At 52.5% G+C, this 23,459-nt stretch overlaps 5 protein-coding genes across 5 annotated transcripts; 3 read left to right on the top strand and 2 right to left on the bottom strand.

Moving 5' to 3' along the window:
- Window positions 1-617: 617 nt before the first annotated feature.
- cox-6 (Cytochrome c oxidase subunit 6) lies at window positions 618-1,589 on the bottom strand (the record flags this gene model as incomplete). The annotated part of the gene is made up of 4 exons (XM_014686607.1): window positions 618-736; window positions 879-996; window positions 1,101-1,146; window positions 1,426-1,589. The coding sequence occupies 4 exons, from the start codon at window positions 1,587-1,589 to the stop codon at window positions 618-620; spliced, it is 447 nt and encodes a 148-aa protein (XP_014542093.1).
- Window positions 1,590-3,331: 1,742 nt separating this feature from the next.
- On the top strand, window positions 3,332-4,551 carry G6M90_00g004420 (uncharacterized protein; the record flags this gene model as incomplete). The annotated part of the gene is made up of 4 exons (XM_014686606.1): window positions 3,332-3,739; window positions 3,799-3,868; window positions 3,937-4,149; window positions 4,211-4,551. The coding sequence occupies 4 exons, from the start codon at window positions 3,332-3,334 to the stop codon at window positions 4,549-4,551; spliced, it is 1,032 nt and encodes a 343-aa protein (XP_014542092.1).
- Window positions 4,552-6,255: 1,704 nt separating this feature from the next.
- G6M90_00g004410 (uncharacterized protein) lies at window positions 6,256-8,297 on the top strand (the record flags this gene model as incomplete). The annotated part of the gene is made up of 2 exons (XM_014686605.2): window positions 6,256-6,572; window positions 6,638-8,297. 2 exons carry the CDS (start codon window positions 6,256-6,258, stop codon window positions 8,295-8,297), a joined length of 1,977 nt encoding a protein of 658 aa, XP_014542091.2.
- A 5,563-nt stretch (window positions 8,298-13,860) lies between these two features.
- On the top strand, window positions 13,861-15,090 carry G6M90_00g004400 (uncharacterized protein; the record flags this gene model as incomplete). The annotated part of the gene is made up of 1 exon (XM_014686604.1): window positions 13,861-15,090. The coding sequence occupies one exon, from the start codon at window positions 13,861-13,863 to the stop codon at window positions 15,088-15,090; it is 1,230 nt and encodes a 409-aa protein (XP_014542090.1).
- A 4,913-nt stretch (window positions 15,091-20,003) lies between these two features.
- Window positions 20,004-22,404, bottom strand: gsy-1 (Glycogen [starch] synthase; the record flags this gene model as incomplete). The annotated part of the gene is made up of 5 exons (XM_014686603.1): window positions 20,004-20,106; window positions 20,207-21,765; window positions 21,841-22,116; window positions 22,170-22,267; window positions 22,329-22,404. 5 exons carry the CDS (start codon window positions 22,402-22,404, stop codon window positions 20,004-20,006), a joined length of 2,112 nt encoding a protein of 703 aa, XP_014542089.1.
- Window positions 22,405-23,459: the final 1,055 nt, after the last annotated feature.

The raw sequence follows: 23,459 nt of genomic DNA, 5'->3' as shown, positions 1-23,459 counted from the left end.
CCAGTTTGCCTGGTTGGCGTTTGGGTTGGACTTGTAGCCCTGCCTGTCGATATGATTTGTTGAGGGCCCTTAGCCTACAGTGGGAGGCAAACCGTATTTAACCACATCAGGGGCCTGGCTATCGCACTCCATGCCGTAATGTACCACGGTATATCAGTATATACTTCTTGACGGGCAAATATATTCTGCTGCAGACTGTACATCTCCGAGATCTTGAGCCTCGATATTGAATTCAGATTCCATCTTGGCTTGTGAACGGTAGCGCCGTCTCCCTTGGGGTGTCATCGGGTTCAATAGGCAGCAGCTGTGGGATGACAACATTAACATATCAAATTGTGATGGCTCCAGTTGAAGAACCGGCTACTGCAGAGATGGTACCGTCCAATATGGATTATAATATAACACACTGGATTGCGGCTTGTTCCTTTTGTCAAAACAACCGACCCCCCCGGTCTATCTTTGTCCCCCTGTCGATCCGCCTAGAATAACATGTACAAAATGATTTGTTTCAACCCCGTGGCTGCAAACAAATTACTCCTTTACAAGAAACATCGCCTCCCCCCACAACAACTCTTCTTCCCTGCTCTTAGAGTCCTGGATATATTTTAATATTGATTTTATTTCCCCTCGGGATACAGGTCCTCCTTCAGGGGAACGCCGAGTTCTTCCCGGAGGCTCTTCAGCTCGTTGAGATATTGGTCGTACTGGCCCTTATTTTCGACCTTGGCCTTGACGCCTAAATGGAGATGCCGAGTCAGCGCCAACGAAAATGATGTGTACCTAGGGGTAGCAATGGGTATTCCGTGCGAGCAGTTGGGCGCAATGCCAGCCGCCGAGTGATGCACCGACATGTCAATTGGTTGCAGCATCAGACGTACCCTCAAAGATGCGGACAGCAGTAGCAAAGTCATTGACCCTCCGGGCGGCCTTGAGGGCGGCGGCAATGACGGAGGTGGAGGGGACGAGATCGTAGGCAAAGGCGTTGTTCAGGTTGCGCTGGCCAATGGCAATTAGTACGAATCATATGACTGCGATGACCCGAATGGGGTGGTGGTTGGACGGGGGGCCGCGGCGTTAAAAGCTCGCAAGCAAAAACGTACCTGGAGCTCAAAAACATCCTGGACGCCGTCAAACTCCTTCTCGAATCTGAAATTGATAATGGGTTAGCCATTGACGCTTCTAGGAATACATTTTGCATCTTTCGGGGTGTCTTTCGGTATGGGGGGGTTGGCATTTGTAGCGCAGCAAGAATATTGCGCTCATCCGGCCCGGCCCAGCTAGGCTTCTTCGCGTCATTGCAAGTATCCGGACATCGGCAATTCCGGGTACGCTCCGCGCAGAAAAAGGCACCAATAAAAAGCGAGCCGGTACCGTATAAAACTCGGTAGCTGCAGCCACGTATATAGAGACAAGGCAATGGCTCACCTGGCAGTGAACTCCTCAAAGGTCTCCTCGGCGTGCTCGCTTCGTCGGGGCATTGAAGTGCTGAAGGCGCGGACCATTAGGGGCTGGGCGGCGGGACGAGCGGCGGCGCGAAAGAAGGTGGTTGAGCCGCGAGCGGCAACGCGAAGCATGGAGGCGGCAGGCATCGTGGGACCTGTGTTGAGGAGGGTGCGTCGAAAAGGAAGAGGTTGTTGTCGATGGTGGTGATGTGGAACTCAAAGGGCGGTTGTGCGTTTTTTTGGGCCATGGTCTTTGGCTGCAGATGTTCGGAAACAGATGGGCTGATATGAATGACTAAGCCGTTTGTTGGATAACTCCGGGACAGGGTAGTGGAGCCGTGCGAATTGGGTTTCTGTAGCGCCGGGTATGTACAATTGGAAGGGAATCTTTACAGTGCTTTTTGTCACGGATACTGTGAGTCGACTTATCTCGTTGACAACGCTTTGATTTTGCCCGTTTCCAATTCGTCGCAAGCAAAGCAACCACCTTTGGCACGACTACGAGTGGTCCATTCGTGTCCATTCGTTGTCCATTTTGTTTGGCTGGCCCTGACTGGGCCGGTTTGCCCATCAACCCGGGTTATGATCAAGTTTGAAGTCGGCTGCACGTTGACTCCGAGCCTTGCAACCTCAATTTTCTGGCCACAAGTCACGGAGAGTCCGGCTTCAGGACTTTGAGCTAATTGGTTTGCGCCTCCGACAGCCGCACTGATGGCATTATAGAGTGCGGCCCGCGTCCGATGCTGTGGACTTTAGGACCAAGTATACGGAGGTGAGTCAATACTAGTACTACCTAGGTAGTTATGCCACCATCATCTTTGATGCACTCCGCAACGTTGTCGTTTCGAGGTCCTGTCATCATCATCCTTTCCCATAGCTGTCGCCCGCTTACTCCTTGCACGACAAGAAGCGGCTTCGTCTTGTATCTCTTATCTGAGATTGCTCACTCTCGAGTGTCACGGACATGACGACAACACGGCGGCCACTTGCCCGAGCTTCATGTACCTAGGTAGACAGACAGCACACTCAGAAGGTTGCAATGTAGAAGGCACTTGGCGGCAATTTTTTCACGCCGAGGTCCAGCCCCCTCCCCAGACAAACCGTGCCTTACCATTGAACCTCCACAGAGTCATTTAAAATTCAATTCAATTTCAAGACAGCTGATGCCGGAGAGACGCTAGCAGAGGACCGGCTATCCAGGTACTCCATACCGATGCCACTAACTAGGCTCTTATTAATTACCGAGCGCGCAAGACGCTTAGCCAGGTACCTAATACTTTTAAAGAAGCTGAGCTTCCCCAGCTCCTTATCCCGGCTCACGTGATGCATCTCAAAAAAAGCGAAAGATTGCGGACAGGGGACGGTGATTGGACGGCACGCCAACCCCCGACGAATCACATGCGGGTTGCTAGATGTGCAAGAGCTAAATTGGAAGCGGGAACGAAATTTCCCCTTTTTGAGCGCGAGCCAGTTTTGATGCGGGCTTCCAGCCGTTTTGATTCGGTGCCTCCTCGTCATCCTCATTTTCTTCTCCTCCCCTTCCATCTCTCCCTCCCTCCTTCCTTATTGTCCGGTACGTCCGTCATCTTGTGTATTTTATTAATTCCTCGACTGATTGCTTCTTTGTTAGCAAAGGACCGTTGGCATTCCGTTTCTTCTAGTCACTCCTTGATTCTGTTCTTGTGTGACCCGCCACGTCCGCACGTTGGTAACGGAGACTCTGTCGCGTCGCTAGCGTGGTCCAGCGTCCCCCAAAACCTCAGTCTTATCGGACCCAAGTCGAGTGCATTAAATCAACACCCAAGACGCTTCGATCTTTGCGCCTTGCCACATCGCAGAAATCGAACTTGCTACCATTGCTAGCTTCATATCGGCCCCCAAGTGGCATCATGTCCGGCTTCTTTGAGCAGCTCCCGCTGCCTACGATCGACCGCCCTTTCGGCGTCCATCTATGGCCCATCTTCAGCAAGGCCTGGGAGGCTGTTGTTGGATATCCGGCTGAGGAGTTCAAGTTTGTTCCTTTTGAGACTCCCATGTCGACTCTCAAGTCGACCTCCATCTTCATCGTCGTTTACTACATGATCATCTTTGGTGGCCGCGAGTTGATGCGCAGCCGTGAGCCCTTCAAGCTCAAAGCTCTGTTCCTCATCCACAACTTCTACCTCACTGCCATCAGCGGTATTCTCTTGGTCCTCTTCATTGAACAATTGGTTCCCGAGCTCTACCATAATGGTGTCTTCCATGCCATCTGCCACTATGATGGCGGTTGGACCCAACCTATGGTTGTCTTGTACTACGTATGTCATATTAGATTACACTGGCACTGTGCTTCACTTCTTGCTAACTCAGGCCACAGCTAAACTACCTTACCAAGTATCTTGAGTTGTTGGACACTGTCTTCCTCTTCTTGAAAAAGAAGCCGTTGAGTATGTGTATTCTCAATTGTGAAGGAAAACCACTCGCCGCGACATGGCTAATCTCTTTGTGCCTACAGCCTTCCTCCACTGCTACCACCACGGTGCTACTGCTCTTCTCTGCTACACTCAGCTCATTGGCTCTACCTCTGTCTCTTGGGTTCCCATCACCCTGAACCTGACTGTTCACGTCGTCATGTATTGGTATTATTTCCAGAGCGCTCGTGGCATCCGCATTTGGTGGAAGGAGTGGGTCACTCGTCTCCAGATCATCCAGTTCATCATTGACCTCGGTGAGTAAAGCGCGCACATGAGGGCGGGAAGCAACCGTTTGCTAATTTTTTTGACGTCTAGGCTTTGTCTACTTCGCCTCATACACCTACTTCACGTCGACCTACTTTCCATGGCTGCCAAATGCCGGCAAGTGCGCTGGTGAGGAATTTGCCGCGTTCTCTGGTATTGCCATCCTCAGCTCGTATCTGGTCCTCTTCATCTCCTTCTACTTCGCCACCTACAAGAAGGGCGGTAAAAGCACCACGCGCAAGTCTTTGCGACGCATGTCCCAGGCTCCTCTTCCCGACCCTCTGCACGTCCAGGCTGCGGCTGCCAACGCCAAGAGCAACGGCCACAGCAACGGTGCCACCACCACCGGGGCAAAGGCCAACGGTGCCGCTACTCGCTCTCGCAAGGCATAAAACGTGCCATCGAACCATGTGCGTCAAACATGGACGTGGAAGTACGTGCGCAGTCTTGTGTGAATTTGCAGAGAAGACGCAGTTCAGACATGGATTCGACCGTGGTTGTCCCCGAGGGGCTCTCCAGAGGACAAACAGCTGAATTCTTGGCCACTTACACTCAGTCACCGTGATGGCCATTATGGAACAATTTTCTGCTTTGCTTGTACAAAAGTGAACTTATCTATTCTTTTTATTGGAGAAATTAGGGAGGCTATAATACACGGAGAATGAAGAATTGGATGGACCTCGAATTTGCTAGCGAAGTTCACGGTCCACACTGCCTTGGCGAGGGTGGTTTTTAATACGTCTTTGACAGTCATGACAGCGGGAGGCCGGCTGATGAATGGTACGGTTTCGCATTTGGGTTCAAGGTGTTAGCATGGCAGGACGGTCAGTTTTGGGACAGAGTCTCTGGGCTGAGTTGCGGACCGCAAGGCAGAGCGTCGGGTTTGCAGACGACGGATTGCGACTTGGATCATTTTATTCTGTCGACCTCTGTACAACTGGTGCATAAGAGCGCGCTCCCGGTTTGGAGCATGCATAGCAATTATAGAAAGCGGTAATATAAGGGATTAGCCATGAATTCGAGTGTGGACCGGTTGACAGCCGAGATATGAATTGGGGACGTGTAATGCGTGGATGCATCGACAAAAGATGAGGCGAGGCAGAGAGGTGGGCAGCGCACCAGATGGCGACGTATTGTTGGAGCTTGCATCTGATCCCTGCTCACTCGACTTGCAGGCCCCCCGTACCAGCGCGGACACATTGAAGTGGGATTGAGGCTTTTGCCCCTGGGCCTAAAAAAACTTGGCTCTGGTCCCCGGCTGATAGCCGTATGGTGGGCAAAACATATGCATGTACTCCGTAGTAGTGCTGTGGTTTCTTAAAGTGTGGCCTTGAATGAATGGATGGATGCCTTGGTGATGACGCTTCATTAATCTGTCGCTTACCCGTAAGCGCTCGCGAGCTGGGCATTCCGGGGCACGACATGGATATGGATGGTTGCCGCTGCCTCGAGTCCCTGGCCCAGAGTCAATCCTCTCGTCCGTCCTTCAATAGCATGCACCCACACTCATGCACAAGCACAGGCGTAAGCACAGGCACATGCACGCACTTTGCGCCTGACGGCCATATCGTCGTGTCTTGTTGGCGGCGAAACTCTCTCCCCTTTGTTTATTTTTACCTTTCCGTCAATGTGACACGGCACCCTTTGACCTTGAGTGCTCCTTTACAGCCAAACGGAAGGCGCGCCACAGCCGTACGAACCTGCCTGTGCCTGTTGGGCGTCGAGGGACGGATGCTAGAGCTCTCCTGGCGAGGAAGGAACGCCCCTCAGCCGCCACAGCCCAAGGCACCACATAATACCACCCAGCTGCCACCTCGTCCCGTCCAGTCGTTTGTTTGATGCCGAGACAGACAACACAGTGACTGGACAAGAGAACAGACATGTTTTCGCGTTGGACAAAAGAGCCTTGCTTCCCGAGACGAATATAGGTCCCGGCGTTAAAGTTGTATTTAACACCATATCAATCCTCTCTTCATCCAAGTCGCGAAAGCTCGCACCACCACCACCACCGCGCGATACAAGCTCCCTTGGACATCAACCATTTATGGGCTTGCCAGGGCAAATATCACCTTCTCTTTTCCCAGTAGCTGCTCATCATGAGACTGCCATTCAGGAAGAAAGACAAGAAGCGGGACGGCCCGTCATCGCCTGTGCCAGCTGAGTTTCGGTCCATCGCCGCACTTGATTCTTTGCGCTCCCCGCCGTCACAACTCTCTGCGAGAATTTTGGCCCAACTGCCCGATGAGGCCCTTCAACGGATTTTCATTTCTGTCTGCCCGCAGGCACTGGATAAGAGCTATGAATCGTGTGAAGAAAGTGCGAATGACGAAGGCTGTATGCTCTGTGACGTGCGAGACCTGTCGCATTGTACACAGGTAAATAAGAAATGGCGAAGAGTTGCCCTTCAAGTCTTGTACGTTTACATTCGAGCTGTTTGGTTCTGAGGACTATCAAAACTAACTAGTGCGTGGCCTGCAGATATCACAGTGTTCGAATCGATCCCGTTCACTATTGCAGAATGGAGGCTTTCTTGGCAGAGCAACGAAAGAAGAAATCCCGATTCAATAAAAATGGAATTCCGGAAGACCCAGCACTTGCGCGATTGAAATTACTGCGCCGAACCATCCGCGAAAATCCCACGAAAATCGGCAGTCTGGTTCAATTTCTCAAAACTCCATACATGATTCGAGAGTCGTGCCATATAGAATTAGCACAGGTGATTGCTAAGCTACCCATGCTCCAATATGTTGATCTCCCCGAGGGTATGTTTCGCGACGATCCTGCATATACGACGTTGCGATTAGAAGTCCAAGCAAGGTGCCCCTTCATCAAGAAGGCGACATATGCGAGCGGCGCGGAGCGCAGTTTTGCTACGCTGGTCTCGGGTCAAATCTGGCCAGGTCTTGAAGTGTTGGAGCTGACTAGCTTAAAGATTGACCCGCTGATACTAAGGGCTGTCTTGTCCTGCTTGCGTCAGCTTCGCGCTCTCAAGGTTTCGGAAACATATAGCCTTTCAGATGACGTTCTGGTCGCTGACGAAAGCCTGCATCCTCTGCCTGCTCTAGAGGAATTGATTCTCAAGGATACGCCCAGCCTAACATCAGCCGGGCTCGTGGACTACCTATCCCGTAATGAGACATCACAAGCCCTCAAGGTCCTGACCCTTAAAGACACAGGCATTCAACCTTGGAAGCTTCAAGAAGTGTTGGCAGTGGCCCCGTCGCTCAAGACTTTGGCCATACAATCTAGGGTTTCTGAACAATTTCCTTCCAATGAGCCTATTCAGTCACTGACGCACAAAGGCCTGAGGACACTTCGATACGAAATAACAGGTACACCATCTGCGGGACCGTTTGCAACGCAGGGGTACTATTCCTACCTTTCAAACTCCGTTTTGGCAGGGAGTCTGCCTAGACTGCGCAGACTCTATGTACTTGACGAACAGTTCCCAGAGCAGTTGCAGAACCTGCCTCCTCCGATGGCGAGTTTTGCTGGGGGGCGAGCCCGAACTTTATCCAACTCATCCGCACATATAATACCGTCGGTTCATGTTTCGCCTCCGGATATCTCTTTGTCATCCCCTACTCATCAAGGACTTGGCAATCTGTCGTCTCCTACTCATCAAGATTTTGGCGGCGTCTTGTCCCCCACCCGCAAGAACTTTGGCAATGTATTGCCTTCCCGTCAAAATTTTGGCAACATGGCGTCTCCCGTCCGCCAGAACTTTTCAAATGCTGTCAGTCCGAACCGTTTCAGTTCCAACAGTCTGTTCGCACAGGCAGCCGGCGGTTTTCCTCCAACGCAGACGCTAGAAATCTTCAGTAAGAGTGATGAATTTGGTCAATGGAACTTTGCTCGGGTGGATTCGTTCACGGGAGCAGCAGCAGGGCCGCCTCGCCGTCCGACTAGCAGCTACGGGCTGGATGCAGACGTTACGGGCCAGGGCTGGGACCGTGGTGAAGCACGGCGTAGTATCATGATTGGAAATGGAATGAGTGGTTTCTCACCGGCCCCGAGAGATGATGGTGGTGAAGGCTTTACATTCGGCCCCGTCCCCGTCCCGGGTGGTGCGAACCCATCGACACCAAGGAGCAGCACAGGCGATGTAAAGAGGGCCAGAGGCATGGGAAGTATATGAATATTAATGGTATGAATGGGATGAAGGGACGTGGGACGTGACATAAGATATGATAGTATGTGTGGCCGTACCTGGCATAGTAATTACAATGGTGACTTGGGAGAATGATTGATGGCATATCATAGCCAGTTGCGTTAATAGAGCGTATCTATCATGGCCTACGAAATAATGTACATTCAGGAAAAGTAGATACAGACACCTAGGTATTCAGAGCATGCAGAAGGCTGCTGCTGATTCTAGTGATTTGTCAACAGCTCATCACATCCCGCTATAGCCGACTAATCAACATCGGACGTGTGCATACCGTACAATCCTCGATGCTTGCGCCCCGCAATCTATCATGTATCCACTGGTCGACTCCTAAATTAAAGTGTTCGATTGCGATTTATTCCAGGGATCCATCTGCATCAGCTTGTTCGATTTTGACGCGCGGGAATGCAGGTGGACCGCGACATGGCGATGACCTCGCCGGCACAGTATTTGTAGGCCCCCATCAAGAAACAGGGGGTATCAGGGGCCATGAAACACAGAGCAGGATGTATGTACAACGTACCGTCCGGCCATGCCTTGGACACCGCAGGTCTGCAGGTGTTGGCAGCCCAAGAAAATAATAATTAAAATTTAGCCAGCCAAGTCTGCCCGTTCATGTACAAGGACGAATCGCATCCTGCTGTGTCATGTTGCACAGTTTCGTACTCTGCAGAGAATGGGGAAGTGGCGTCCAAGAGACATGTGAAGATGGGCGTGCGTGGAAACTGGACAACGCATCGCCGCCGACATGGACAATGCATTGTTTACCTGATGCCTTGATGCGTCGCTCGTAAACGGCCAACCGAGTCTATTTCCCTTCGCCTCCCCTCCCTTTGGCCACCACAGAGAAAGTTACCCGAAGGGCTCCACCTGCCGGCGCGTCCCATTCCATCGCTGCGTGCCAGCCGCGACGCACCCTTGTGGCTGGAAAGTTGCACCCAGCCACCACGACGTCACATGTGGCGCATGGGAGAGCCACCCCGCGTCCGTAAATAGTATGTGGGTCCTTGCAGTTCGCGGTACTTGGACAGTGCGGACGGGATGTAGCAATGCTGACTTGCTGGAATGGAATAGGGTATAATGGTCGCGAGGTAATTCATGCTATTCGTCCAAGCAGTTATTCGGTTCTAAATAAATGAGGGGCGCTCCTCCAGTTACAGGTGATACGCAGATGGAAAAGAATGGTCCGTATCAAATACCTAACAAGACGAGCAAGCGAAATGTAGCAATTGTGCTCTGTACTCCGTTCTAGAGAGTGGGCGAGGTTTAATGGATGAACCGAAACGCAGTTGGTATGAGAAACCAGTCGAGTTAAACGTGGAAGATGACGTGCATTGGTCCGATGGTTTTGAACTGCCATGTCTTGTTTCAACTGCCCCATTGCTAGTCTGTTTGAGAGGAAGATCTCTTTATTAGGCAGCAGAATGGGCGAGGAGACAAAAGGCACACGCCACGCAGGCGTATAGCATGATAAAGTCACGTATCATAACTGTTTTACCATCCTCCAGTTCTCAGCGATCCGAGGGAGCCAAGAGCGACCATCAAAGCACAAAGAAGTTGGCGTTTGATCGACGCATCTCCCGTGATGCCGCACATGCCCTGCGCATCACCACATCGGACGACTTTGGCACAATGCCCGTTTTAGCCTCTGAAATGCTTTGCATAAAAATTGCCACGAGAACACACAGACTCTACCTGCGACCAGAACGATATATCGGCTCGTCAAAAGCAGGAGAAGCATGCGCGTCATCGCGACCAAGTGATGAAAGTGGAGGCTCGTCTGTCAAGGGAGGTCTGGACCGCACAACAGGTTACGCAGGGCCAAGGGTAAGATCTATCGACTTGATTTTAATAGGATTTAAAGACATTCTAAAGGGATGGGGCATTCACATGACGCACTGTGAATGCCGTCCATGATGTACGTATCAGCACACCATTACTTCGATCCTGGAGTGATTCATCAAATTTCTTCACTTCAAGTCACGGAAATCACCAGCCTCTCTTTTATTAGAACAATAAAATCTGCACAATGATCAGGATGCACGTTGGTCTGTCTGGGAACCAAAGGAGTAAAACCCGCTTCGGCGGCGATGAAAAGTCAAAAGTCGGTCTGGCTGCGGGCCTTGCGATGCAACGGCAGGAAAGCCACCATTCGACATTGTAGAAGCAACTCAAGTACCGTTATGTGTGCATTTGCGAAGTGTGATTCGCAGATTCTGCCAATACGGCATGCATGGTGTGATCAAAGTGGTGTGGAGGTGGCCATGCATACAGCCCACCCTCTGCCCATTTGCCGCCCGCGGCAGACCTCACGATGCGTTGTGGTTGACGGGGCAGTAGAAATTCCCAGCGCGAGAGTCATGACAGTTCGGACTAGCCTCCTGTTAGTTGCATTCATTAGGTATTTTCGAAAATCTTGCAGCTTTGGAGCCGAGTACACTGTGCGCATGCAGCGTTTGGTATGAAGTGTAGCAGCTCGAGTTCTAAACCGCGGAAAATGCGTGTATTATTTGTAGACAAATTCCTATTGCACATGGCTGGATGGCAGCCGGGGGATAGGACTTGAGACTCAAAGAGACGGTTGAGTCATGATTAAACATGTTGCGACAATTGCTATTGCCCAGAGCAATGTGGACGAGAGGGGTTCGACTGAGACTCGTCGTCAAAGAATACTCGGGCGCGAGGCGTTAAGCCCTCGGATGGCATCCACCTACCTTCGCCCTGGACTGAGGAGTCTGATGATCAGCCGCAAGATGGGGGAGCAGAAAAAAAAAGAGGGCCTGCCCCAAGTGGCGGTGGTGCCAGAAATACAATTTCGGGTGGTGGCTGTTCTTGCTTTCGATATGGCAGGATCTCTGCGCCTGTAAAGACCGATGAAGAGGATAACTTCTGCGTTGAGAAAAGTGGTATTTAATCATAGCCGTGAGAAAGGCTGTCTTGTTCTTCATTTGCACCCGTCCAAGGTTACCAACGCCGATAAGCGAATAGCCATGTTTGTCAACTCAAGCCCAAAATAGGGACAGAGGGGCAAAACCAGGATCCTCGCCCAGGCTAATAAGCGTCAGCTGTGTCATCACAGTCCATCCAACCCAGCATCGGAGGAACTCCATCTCCAGATCGTCGAAGGAACGCATCCTCCGTTGTGGTCGATTGCGGACAATACATCAGGCCTTCGTGACGGACTGTCCTCCGTTACAACACGCGCAGACAAGAATCCTACTAGAAGTCGAAACCAGAGGCGAGCCAACGCCATTGTTACAGAACGGTTGCAGAAGGACCACGGTCAGAACTGCCTTTCACAACACCTCAAACAGTGAAGTCGTTGGAGCCTCTTTATTCGTTGCAACTGACCGTGATGGTGGTCGAGGCTGTGCCCAATCATGTAGCACAAGCACATTGTTGCTGGGCTTTTGGGCTTGAACCCACAATGGTTTCCGATCGCCTTCAGGCTCACATAGCGGATCAACTTGAACACCCTCGCATCCCTTTTAGACGCTTATCCGTCGCCGCAAGTATGTATGGTGTGATCCAATCTGTTTCCATAGTTTGAAAGAATTCAAGGTGATTGCTGGCACCGAGTCCGGATTTCCCCTCATGGTTGGTCATTAGTATCAGCCTTTCCCTGGGAAGGAATGCGGGCCTCCAGACAATGGACTGTCCACAGGGCATCAAAAACAGCCCTGAAGCAACACAGCGTTCCCATTGGCTGGATATTATTGAACTGGCAGTGCCGTTGGTCTCTTTTCGTTTTGGAAGCAGTCTCGTGGCCACGCCTCACTAGCCATTAGATATGGTGGCGACAAGCCACTTCTGACAGGCAACGGCCATCTCAGGCCAGCCTGCTACACCCCCGGCCTGGGCTGAGCATTCGAACGATCCTAACTTAAGCTTTCGCCAGAGTGCGGATGTGGTGGTGGTGATGGTGGTGGTGATGGTGGTGGTGTTGGTGGTGGTGGGCATCCAGGCAATGACTGGCTTTGCCCAACCGAGAGAGCTGGCCAGCCTCCCCAAGGACGACGACTTGCGAGCGCCCACAAATAGAAATAAGACACGCAAGGCCTGAATGCTGACTGGCACTAGGGAACACTGTGTCGGAACATGATGGCTCGTCTAGATGCGCAATGACAGGAAAGACAGGAAGGGCAGGAAGAAAATGTGCTCAGGTGTGGTATTTCTGTACGAGATCGCGATGATGATGATGATGATGATGGTGGATGTTGGAGACAATAGCGAGTGGTCCGAGCTTGGTCGTTCTTTCCACCCTTTTAGGCCCTGGCGCCCATTCATTACTCTGGCCGCACTTTGAAACACTTCCAAGTTAAAGTAGGTAGGTACCTTGGTACGGGGTACTTCAGTCCCTACGTGCTTTTTGGTATCGCACAAAGTACCTGCGGAGTACTGGCGGCAGAACACAGGCCGTTGTGCTTTGTGTGTGCCGCGCTTCGCCAAAAACGCCCAAGGGCAGAGATGCACAAGAATAGTTCGCAACGCTCGGCTTTACTTGATCGAGACGAGGTCAACTGGTAGAAAGCTGGAATGACGGAAGGACGGAGTCGATTCTGCAGGCACCGGTAGCACGAGCAGATAGCACAGGCACGACAGGCACAAGGCTCAGGAACGAAGGGCGGGTCGCCCAGCCCCTGGTCGCACGCTACCGCTGGTTTGTACCCAGTGCGTAGCCTCATCTTGCACACGGCCGCCCATCCCAGGTGCAGAGTGGGACATCCGTATCTCGCCCGCTTGGTCCTGGTCAGCCCTGGTCAATCTTCCTGGTCAACCTTACCAGAGAACGGTGTGGATGCGTCCGTCCATGGCATGCACGGGTATGGTCCGTATGGATGAACCTGGCATCGCTGCAAGAGTTTGTGAGCCCGTTGCGGTTCCAGTCGATCCCTGGCCGTTTGGCGCGGTTCATCCATATTCCATATCTCGTCCGGCCTTCCCACTCTCCGAGTTCCTGTTCCATACCATACCCATTCTTCACATACCATTTACCATTCTCATACACTTAGGGAGCTGGGAGGCTGTGGTTGAAACATTCCGGAGCCCTTCCAACCAGCCCTCTCCCTTCTGCCACTTGTCTTCGCGTCCTTCATTCATCGAATTCCTTTCCCTCGTTTCGACCAAGGGGTTAGCCCACACTTACACGCCTGACACCATCTCGTTATCCATCTCGTCTATCGAGCACCTCCTGGCCAGTCTTGTCACGTCACACCTCTTACTTCCGAGACCTGGCCTTTGGTGTCTGGGATTTGGCAGCCATCGTTGATTCAACAGGCCCCATTAAACCCAAAACCTCGAAACCTCGAAACGAAACCGCTACCGACCAAGAAGCCGTATCAACTCTTGCTTAAACACAACTATTTTCTGTTCTCTCGATTATACGTACTTGCCTAATCCCAACCCTGCGTGTCTCATGACCTCTGGGTAGTTCATATTTTCGAAACTCCTACGGAAACCAAACGAGGAGAAGCACAAGGAGCCACACACACTTGTCTACCTTGCTTTTGTTCCACACCACGCGCTCTTAACCATGTCGCTGTCAGAAGAGCCCACATATGGTGCTGCTTCCATTCCAGCCCAACAGTCCACAGAGGAGAATGCTGCCACCAAGGAAAACCAAACCCAGAGGCTTTATAGAAACTCCCTCCCCTCCTCCTCGGACTCCCCCTCCTCACAACTTCCATTAAAGGGCCAGCCTCACCTGCCACGGACCGAATCCAACTTGCCTGTTGCCGCAGAGTCTGAGACCGGGGCGCGCAAACAAAAAGACCAAGACAGCAGTAGTGACGAAAGCAACGATACCAGTAGTAGCAACAGCAGTGCGAACGGGAAAGACGACGACGACATGCTCTCTGTCCGGGACTTAAGCAGCAGCAGCACCTCCAGCCTCGCCATGCCGACTGGTGATGTGCCTGCTCTTCCTGCCAAAAGCTCCCTTCGAGCCTCGAGGCTTCTCGCCTCGATCCCTCAGAAGAGGGCACCCAACGATGACCAGCCCATGCTGCCACATGCCGCACCACACCAAGTATATCTTTCTTCCGAGGAGGACGCTTCATCATCAGCCGACGACTTTTCCGACTTTGATGACGAGATGGAGTCTGATGGCGAGGGCGGTTCACAAAAGCCTAGTACGCGAAACATGGCCCGCGAGGACACCGCTCGCGTGGTGGCTGTAGTCTTTCACGGCAAACCATCCATTGTGACCCTGTCCCCACGGAGGTCGATATCGCCAAGCTCGAGCGAAGTTGGACAACCTGGAACTGGTCTTTTGCGCACAGCTACTGAGCCATCTCTTCAACACCAGCGGCCACGGTCCGTCTCTTCCGCTACCTCCGTCATGAAATTTAACCATCCTCCCCGCTCGAGCAGCATGACGACTGGCTTTGAGAAGAAGCGGCCTCATTTCTTGCACATTGACCCGTATGCCAAGGTCAGGGATGAGGCAGCCGAGCATCTGAGGGGTCCCATGACACCCACGTCCATGTTCCGAAGGACACTTAGCTTGGTCAAGAAGCGTAGCAAGCCGAACTTGCACCAAAGCGAGAGCCAACTCACGCCGATGGAGAAGGTTGGCGAGGTTGAGGAAGAGGAAGACCCCAGGGAAAGCCTCTGCCTGGAGCCAAATAGTGTCGGTCCCGTCAGCAACCAACGACATGGATCTGTGTCATCGCCACGGAGTGAAGCATCATCACCAATATCCCCGAAGAGCCGATTCCGAACAGGATTATCTCTTGGCCGACAACGAAGTGTCAAAGCATGAGACAGCTGTTGACTTGTTTGCTTCCTCTTCTTTTCCGACCATGCATTATTACAGCTAATGAGGGTGATCTGTACCTCCTGATGATATTTCTTTTTACACGGCGGCGCATTATGTTTTAATGGGCAAATGACCTATACTGGGCAACGGCGGCACATTGATTTTTCTGGGCGGCGAATCCTACGGACTTTTGGGGCGGCAGCTGCTCGCTTGATTATGGAATATCCGGCGTTCACAATAATGTATATACTAATGAGAGGACAAGGTCCTCGACAATTCACATTGGCGTTATGGGGGCTTTTTTTGTTTTTGGTGGTCAAGGTGTCAAGACTGGCAGATCAGGACACCGGGCAATTGTGCAGCAGAAACTGCCATGCGGTAGAGAGTAGTTTTCAGAACTAGCTCCAAGAATCAAAATTGTCTTTTTTTTCTTTTTAATCAATCTACATTGGTAGTCGCGTGTGAAGCTGGTCTGTATTGCAACGAGGTGTCTTGCAGAGATTTGAGACACGGCATTTCGGTCGAGACGCTCTGCACGTCCCGCACCAAGGCGCGACTGAGCCAATGAGGCATTGTGAAAACGGCCGTGTTGTATCGTGAATCTGCATGTTCGGCACGTCTGCGCAAGGGGTTTGTCCCACGAGGGCGCATGCGTGTTGCAACTTGCTAGTACTTTCGAAAGGCCCCTTCAAGACTCGCGCGCCCATGGCCCCCGGATGTACTCGGCACGTTGTGCTGACGGAACGTGCGCAGGAACGAGCCCTCTGCTGTCACCAGGTGCATACATGCAGGACTATGCACAGTGAAAATCGGCGCGGCTTATTGGGAGCGCTGCGTGACACAGTTGTTCAACAATACTAGCACATATGACGATGTGCGATGCGATGCGGGGCGGTCGTGGGATGGGGGTTTGTCCTTGTGTGCCAGGTGGATGGATAAGGACCATGGAACTGGACTTTCTGTCAGGTGATGCCAAATAACTGGGCTTTTTTTTTTCCTTTAATTTAATGGAATTTGCAAGTTTTGAAGCTTGGCACGGCCTTGCTGTTGGGACAGAGCTGGGGGCTACTACGGAGCACTAGGTACTAATTGTATGTACTTAAATGTACTCAAGTATGTATACTCCGTACGGAGGACTACGGAGGGTATTTCCTTTTTCGAGGTGGCCTTTTCCCGCGTGCGAGCAACGGAATAAGAAAAAAAAAGAAGAAAAAAAGAGACAAAAAAGAGACAAAAAAAAGAGGCGGCTTACCCCAACATGGCGCGAATGCATGGCAAGGGTGCAATTACGGCAATGGCGTAGGACGGGACGTGGCGGGCTGCAGGTGCAATGTATTTTTGCTTTTTGCCCACGTGCGGGTTCAATGTCTGATGGCCGCCTTTGCCCCGGTTTAACGTGAAACGTGGGCATTTGATGGAAGGACCGAGGATGGGCAGGCGGTGTCCTTTGGCGGGGGGCAAGCGAATGGGCTGTTATTTTGGCACCAAAAGCTGGAATAATATGGGCGAGATTGGAGATGGGGGAAATTAGAAGTTTTCGCTTGGATGGAAAAAGGGACGGGGGGGAGCTGTGGCGGGGGAGCGTCCATGTCGGCAGTTTTAAGCCGGAGCGCGCAGACGGCTGGGAATCTACACCAAGCAGTGAATTTTTCTGTTGTTGAAAAAAGTCTCGAGCCCAGTGTGGTATTGCATTGATTCTTTTACATCCTCCAGGCACGTGTTCCAGAGGGATATGGGGATCTGCACGAGTTAATAGTACTCGGGATGAGTTATTCTCCGGCAGAATCCTACATGTACGTACGGGCTCCTGGCCGTGGGAGTTGGGGGAAAAGAATACGACGCCAGTTGAGGCAGCGACTCGTCGCTTTTGGCCTCAACCGCGACCATGGCCCCCCCGGCAAGCCAAATCAATCCTGTTGTAGACGGAGTACATGCACCTAATGAGGCCACGACCATGTCATTTCCGTCTTGCACTGTGAGCTACAATGCCCCGATCCCCGGTTCCCAGCGGCACCGGCCCCCACTTTGCTTGCCCTCAGGGCAGCAAATACTCCGTATCGAAATTGATTCTCCTCTCGGCCGGGGCCCTATTTTTTCTTCTTTTCCCCTCTTGTCTCCTTCCAGCGAGCCAGGGTGCGCCAGGGCCCTCGGGGTCTGCTGTTGTGGAAATTGGCATTCTGTAGAAGAGTAAAAAAAACATGGGCATGACGATGTGATGGGGTCAGCGGTTCCGGACGGCTCGTGCTAGCTACTTTACTTAAGTACTTGGCTAATTTCGAACCCACGGCGGTGAAGGAAGAGCGGACGGTGCACATGTGTCCATTCCCGCGAAAGCGCACCAAGAAGCTTGTGAATGGAATGTTTTCTGCCGCTTCCAGTCTTTTTAAACTTTGGCATCCGCATCCTGATACAGCCCAAGAGCCCCTGAGTCCACTGCAGGTGATGTAATGGGGCTTGACGGGGGCCTCCACACTGACCGTCCGACTCCACTTGACATCGATGTCAGTCGTCCCGCCTCAGGGACTAGCGCTAGCACCGAGTTCAAATGAGAAGAACGAAATAGTCGCGACCGTGCCCGCTCGTCTTCATCTAAAGTCGTGGCCTTGTTATTTCCCGCCGCTGCGTTGTTGTCTTGGGGGATAGAGTTTCTTTGTTTCCTTCAATGTTCTTTTCTTCATCAACGGACGGGGGGAAACTTCCGATTCGTGCCTGAGCCCGTTGTGTTTTTGCGCACATACATACGTTGGACAGGAACCTGGGTGGGCGGACGAGGCCCGTCCTATTTCGAGCTTGGCTTCCACGCGGAATGGGGAGCCCGATTCGAGCACCTGCATACATACTAATTGCTATTGATTCCGTGTACAACCTATTGTTCGTCTCCACGGCCCCGTCCGCCTCTGTCCACCTCGATGGCGCTCGTGGCTATGGGGCCGACAGGAACACGTCTCTTCTTCTATATTGGACAATAGTATGCATACATGTGCTTTTTTTTTCTTTCCTTTCACGCGACGCGTTTTTTTTTAACTCTCCTCGTCACACAATGCGATTGTGTCTGGTGCTTGCGACATCTCGCGTTTTCCGCACGAAGTGGCCTGGGCTTCGACGTGTGCGCTCCATGTGGCGTGATGTAATATACATATCAACTTGTGGCTTTTTTGCAAATCTCGCTTCTTTTCATCTTCAAACGCAGGGCTCCAGAGGGGGAACTGCAATATCACGCAACGAGGCGGGGGACATGTCGGCCTGTTTGGTTCCGAGGGCGAGGGTTAGGTCTTTTTGAACCCTGGGTCGCATCTCGAGTCAGCTTGCAAACGATAGCGTATGCGGAGTAGAGAAAGGGTTCACGGTTCCAACGGGAGGGTCGACAGTCGACGGGGCAGATTGTCACTTTTTGACATCAAACGTCATTACTCGTCAGGCCACTGATGGAAAACTTTCACCTGGTATCATGCTCCGCACGTGGCCTTGTCTTCGCTTGAATCCCTGGGCCGATAATTGAATACAGGAACTAATCTCCGCGCAAGGGTCTCGCTGAAGATGTGCCGGTCCACGGCTCCCACCTGATCATGGCTCGTAGATGCCGTAGAATGCCGTCAAGGGGCGATATTCGTGGCCGTAGGCCATGTCGGCATCTTGATCAGACGTGCGTCAAGCACGACTTGCCGAACCAGCCCTCCGTGTCTCTGATAACGTGATATCATCGGCCCAGCACCCAATATCCGTTGCTTCTACGTACTACTTCGTTGCTCCCAATTCCAACTGCCGGGAGATGGCTGCGCAAGTAGGCCATCAAGCCCAGGATACGCAGTCCCATCCCCTACCAAGGCTCGGCACCAAGGGTTTCTAGCTCGGAATCAAAGAGCAGACCCCATCACCTTCCTTACCATGGCAACGCTTCAGTCAGTGAGGCTACTTCTAGTCCGTACAGCGTGCGAATCACACCGTTGACCAATCATGCCGATACCACGCCGACTGCCATGGCATCAATACACCACGATGGAAGCATTTCCGCCAATTTCAACGAACCCTGCAGTCGAGAGGGGGATAAGACCAAGACTGCAAAGCCGTCATCAGATCAGCAATCCTGTCGAGCTACATGGACAGCTATGGTAGTATAGTTGTGTATACTTGGCCAGGGTGAATGCATCCATCTCACAAAGATTGTGTCCACATAAACAGCCTCTCTTCACGACAAGTTGTAGTACATAGTTACAATTCTCCCACCCAAAAACAAAAACTAAAAAAACTGCTCAAAACCCCTTACCTCTCGAGGGCATTTAACAGACTAACCTCGGCAATGTAACTCGAGCCGACGACAATAACCGCAGGTTGCTACGTCAACCCATCCATCCCATCACCTCATCGCTCCATGTTTGATTTGCGCCGGCAAATAAACTTCCCGCACGGCCGCCCAGCCCAACCGCCCAGCCATGTTCCTTTCATCTCACGACTCCATGCCGCCAAAACTATTCTTGTGTGTACACTGTGTGTAGTACATCCGTGATCTGGGAAGCGAAAATAAAAAAAAAAACCTTCTCGGGCCGAGTGGTGACATCATTGCCCATCGTCGTTGCCACGTTTGTTTTTGTTCAACACGCCTCGTACGGGCAGCGCTCATCGTCTCGTCTCACAAAGTTGCACACTCGTTCAGCTAAGAATGATGCGGTAATGGTATTGTACGCCCATACGAGACATGTTTTGAAAGAAGAAGGAATAAAAATAAGAATAAAAATACCAAGTTACACAAGGATACCACATCCGCATCTGCACCCGCATCCCTTTCCGTGTAAGCATCCCGTATGATGGTGTTCCTGGAACGACTCGCGCATGGAGAAACAGTTGGCAATGCATCAGAGGAAGAACTCAAATCAACAGTCAAACACAGTTTTACATGTCGCTCGCGATGCGTACTTGGCCTAGTTTCCGTTCAGGGCAGCTGGTGGCAAGGGACTCTCACCACCGGGCTGCTTGGTATGCAGGGTCAGAGGGAAGGGGTACTCCTCAGGGTCCTCCTCAGCACTATCACAACTCGTGTCAGTTTTTACTTCTTCTTTATTCACATTCCTCTTTGAAATTGAAATCGACCTGAATTCAGTTACACCGGGCGGGCTCGACTTACGGCAACTTCCACGCGACATAGTCCTCGGTACTTAGACCCTCGCGACCTTCCTGCAGACTGGCAAAGTCTCCTGGCGTCATCATTCCGCTCTTGTCCCTCGGTGAGCCGGGCACCGAGAATGGCCGAGAAATCTTCTGCTCGACGCCCGGAATAAAGTCCTCGGGCTCCTCATCGCCGGCAAACGAGTTGGGGTATGCCCTGCGCAATGCCAGCTGACGAGCCTTGACATACTCCATGCCCATCCGCTTCCAGTCGAGCAGGTCGCTAAGGCGCTCGGTGCGGTTTCGTTGGTTGATGCGCTGACGACGACTCTTGCCGCAAAACTCGTACATGTACGACGTCAGCTGGTTGACCGAATCGTCGACACCCTTTGTCCGCCGATCGACAATGTAGATGCCGTAGTCGCTCGAGTTCTCAATCAGCTCCTCCATGTAGCAGCCGAAGCCTGACAAGTTGGTCGTGATGCTGGGAACACCCATGACGGTGCACTCGGCTGGCGTGTAACCCCACGGCTCGTAGTATGAAGCAAAAATGCCCAAGTGGCAGCCTCGCACAAAGTCGTCATAGTCCAGTGGCAACACGGGGTTGGCAGAGTTCAGGAACTCGGGGTGGAACACCACCTTGACGCGATCTGAGGGATGGTTGAAGAGCTGGACACGTCGAATCTGGTTCAGTACTGGGTCCTCCTGGTCATTGACCATGTTGTGAGTGACAATGGGCGGCAGGCCGCTTCTCTTCATGGCGAACAGCCGACGTCGCAGCAAGACGCGGTCCTGGCCAGAAATGAGCTCCTTCTCGTCGGGCATTGAGTCTCCCTCATGCCACTTGAGGGACCGCTCGAATATCCTCCGTCCGATGCTCTGCTCAATCATGGTCGTGGTGTCCCGCAGCGACTTGATGACTGCCTGGCCCTTGAGCGCTTCGACGGTGAGCGACGTCGTTTGCGCCGGCATAATGATGAAGGCCACAACCGTCATCTTGCTGCCGGCATTCTTCAGGCGATGGTTCAACCGAGCCAGAGACTCGATGAACATGTCGACACCCTTGTTTCGGAACTCATAACGACCAGCAGTGAAGACGTACAAGGTATTGTCCGGGTCAAAGTCGTAGTGGCCATAGAAGTGACCGCGAACAAAGTCGTGAATCTTCTCCTTGGACTGCTGGTGCAAGTTCTGGAACTCATGGACGGCGGAAAATTTGGTTACGTTGAGCCCGTTGGGCAGGACACCATCGGGCTTTCGCTTCAACAGATGCTCAGACTCGAATGCTGTAATGTGAGACACGGTCGTAAATACGTCGCAAGAGTGTGTGGCTGCGCGCTCGATACAGTATCGATGGTAGATGCCCCGCTTGCCGGCTTCGGCGTCGACGTCGAAGTGCTGCAAGTTGTTATAAAAGTCGACAGAGCCGGCGCAAAGATATCGTCCGAGGAGAGTGGCATGCGTCGTGAAGATGGTGGTGACGTCAATGCGACGCTTCTTGGTCAGAGGCAGGGCAACACCGGCGAGCCATTCGTGGAAGTGAGCAATGACGGCTCGCTTCTTTTCGTGGCAGACAAACTGCAGATTCCGAGCATTAGCCTTGTCAATTGAAGTTGTCATTGGCAAATCGCAGAGCTCTCTAGCTACACTCACCTCTCCCAGGAACCATGCCACCAAGTACCCAAACACAATGGCTTCGTTGGTCTCGTCGTCACTAGCCGGGGAGGGAATGCTTGCAATATTCCACAGATCCGTCTTCCACTCGTTCATGTATCCATAGGCAGTTTTGGTGTCAATCAGCAAGACTCTAGGAGCCCCTTCGATAAGCCATCGGCCGTACAACATGCCGATGCCTCGGTCCTTCATGGCCTGCATGGTCTTGGCAATCTCTGGGTTGGTCGGCTCCATTTCTTCGACCTCGACGGCCGCCTAGGATGTGTTAGAAAGAGGCAGTGGCTGAGGAACAGACTTCAGATACGTACAGAGGTGTGATTGAGCGGTCCAATGAGCGTATATCGATCTCCATATTCGGCGGTGGTCACGGGCGCCTTGGACTTGATGACGGAGTAGATGCCACCCACTACAGGTGAGCCAAGTCAGCAGAAGAAAGGACAGAGAAGCGGTAGGGTTGGTCGCCGCACCTCTATGGGCTACCTCGGTAGCAATCTCGAAGAGGAGGTGGTTCTTGACATCTCGAACAGGCTCGCCGTCAGCCATTGCAAAGAGGAAAGAGGATGGAGAGCGGGGACGTCGGATGCGACAACAGCAGCAGCTTGCGATGACTCTGTTGGAGCAATTTGAGGGAACAACAGGCTCCAAACAGCTGCAGACGGGCGATATGAAGCTGTAGGAGCACCTGCTGCGGCCGATTGAGGTGCTGCGGACGTGTAGCGATGAAAATTTCGAGCTGGCAGAGGTGTTTTACGCTTGTCGGGGAGAGCGATCGAAAGCGGCGAGATAGCGCCAGAGCTGGCGGGACCAGAGACGAGGTGGCAGGGAACTAGCAACGACAGGGAACAGCGGCCCAGCTCGTCGGCAGCATACAAGCACGACGAGCGAGAAATGGCACAGATGAGAAGTTGAAATCACGGATGCGAGCTGCAGGGATAGACGAGGGGGATGAGGGGGCGAGCCAAGGCGGAGGCAGGGCGGAGGCACGACCGCTCGAGTGAGGATGCGATGTGTTGATGCACGATGCTCAAGAGAGTGCCCAATAGCCGCCTCTTCCATGTTTGCCTCTCATGCCGTTTCGGTGGCAAGCCGCTCGCCAACCGCCCCCGAGTTGCGCGCTTGAGCACTAGTTCGCCCCCAGCTGTCCATCAATTGATCAATCAATTGATCGATACCTTGGAGTGTTCGCTCCAGACGCAACATTCGAGGTATTCCAGTCTCCCCACGAAGCATTGCCAGTGGGTCTGGGGTTGGCTCTGGGCCGAGAACCTGACCATTAGCATCCACTCGTTGCTGTGGTGCTCTTGTGGGCCGATGCCGCTGTGGCAGGCGTGGTTTTGGTGGTGCAACAACCCTGCCAGTCGTGAGATGTTGGGTTGCAGGGAACAGGGACTGAAAATCTGGCACATGACGTCTGACTGTCATCAACTGCTTGCGTGGGAGTAATTGTTTGTAATACTACGTAATGACTGCCGGCGCAGGCTCCCCAGTGAGGAAATCGCTACAAAGCAGAGGTTGGCATCCTTGGACGCAATGCTGCAGAATTGCGCGAACCAGACATTGTCGAGTCTGACGTCGGATGCTGAGCCGATACTCCGTAT

Source organism: Metarhizium brunneum, chromosome 1 (assembly GCF_013426205.1).
Source record: "Metarhizium brunneum chromosome 1, complete sequence".
NCBI classification, from domain to species: domain Eukaryota; kingdom Fungi; phylum Ascomycota; class Sordariomycetes; order Hypocreales; family Clavicipitaceae; genus Metarhizium; species Metarhizium brunneum.
Note: the sequence above shows the minus strand (reverse complement) of the source record. Positions and strands in the feature narration are given on the sequence as shown.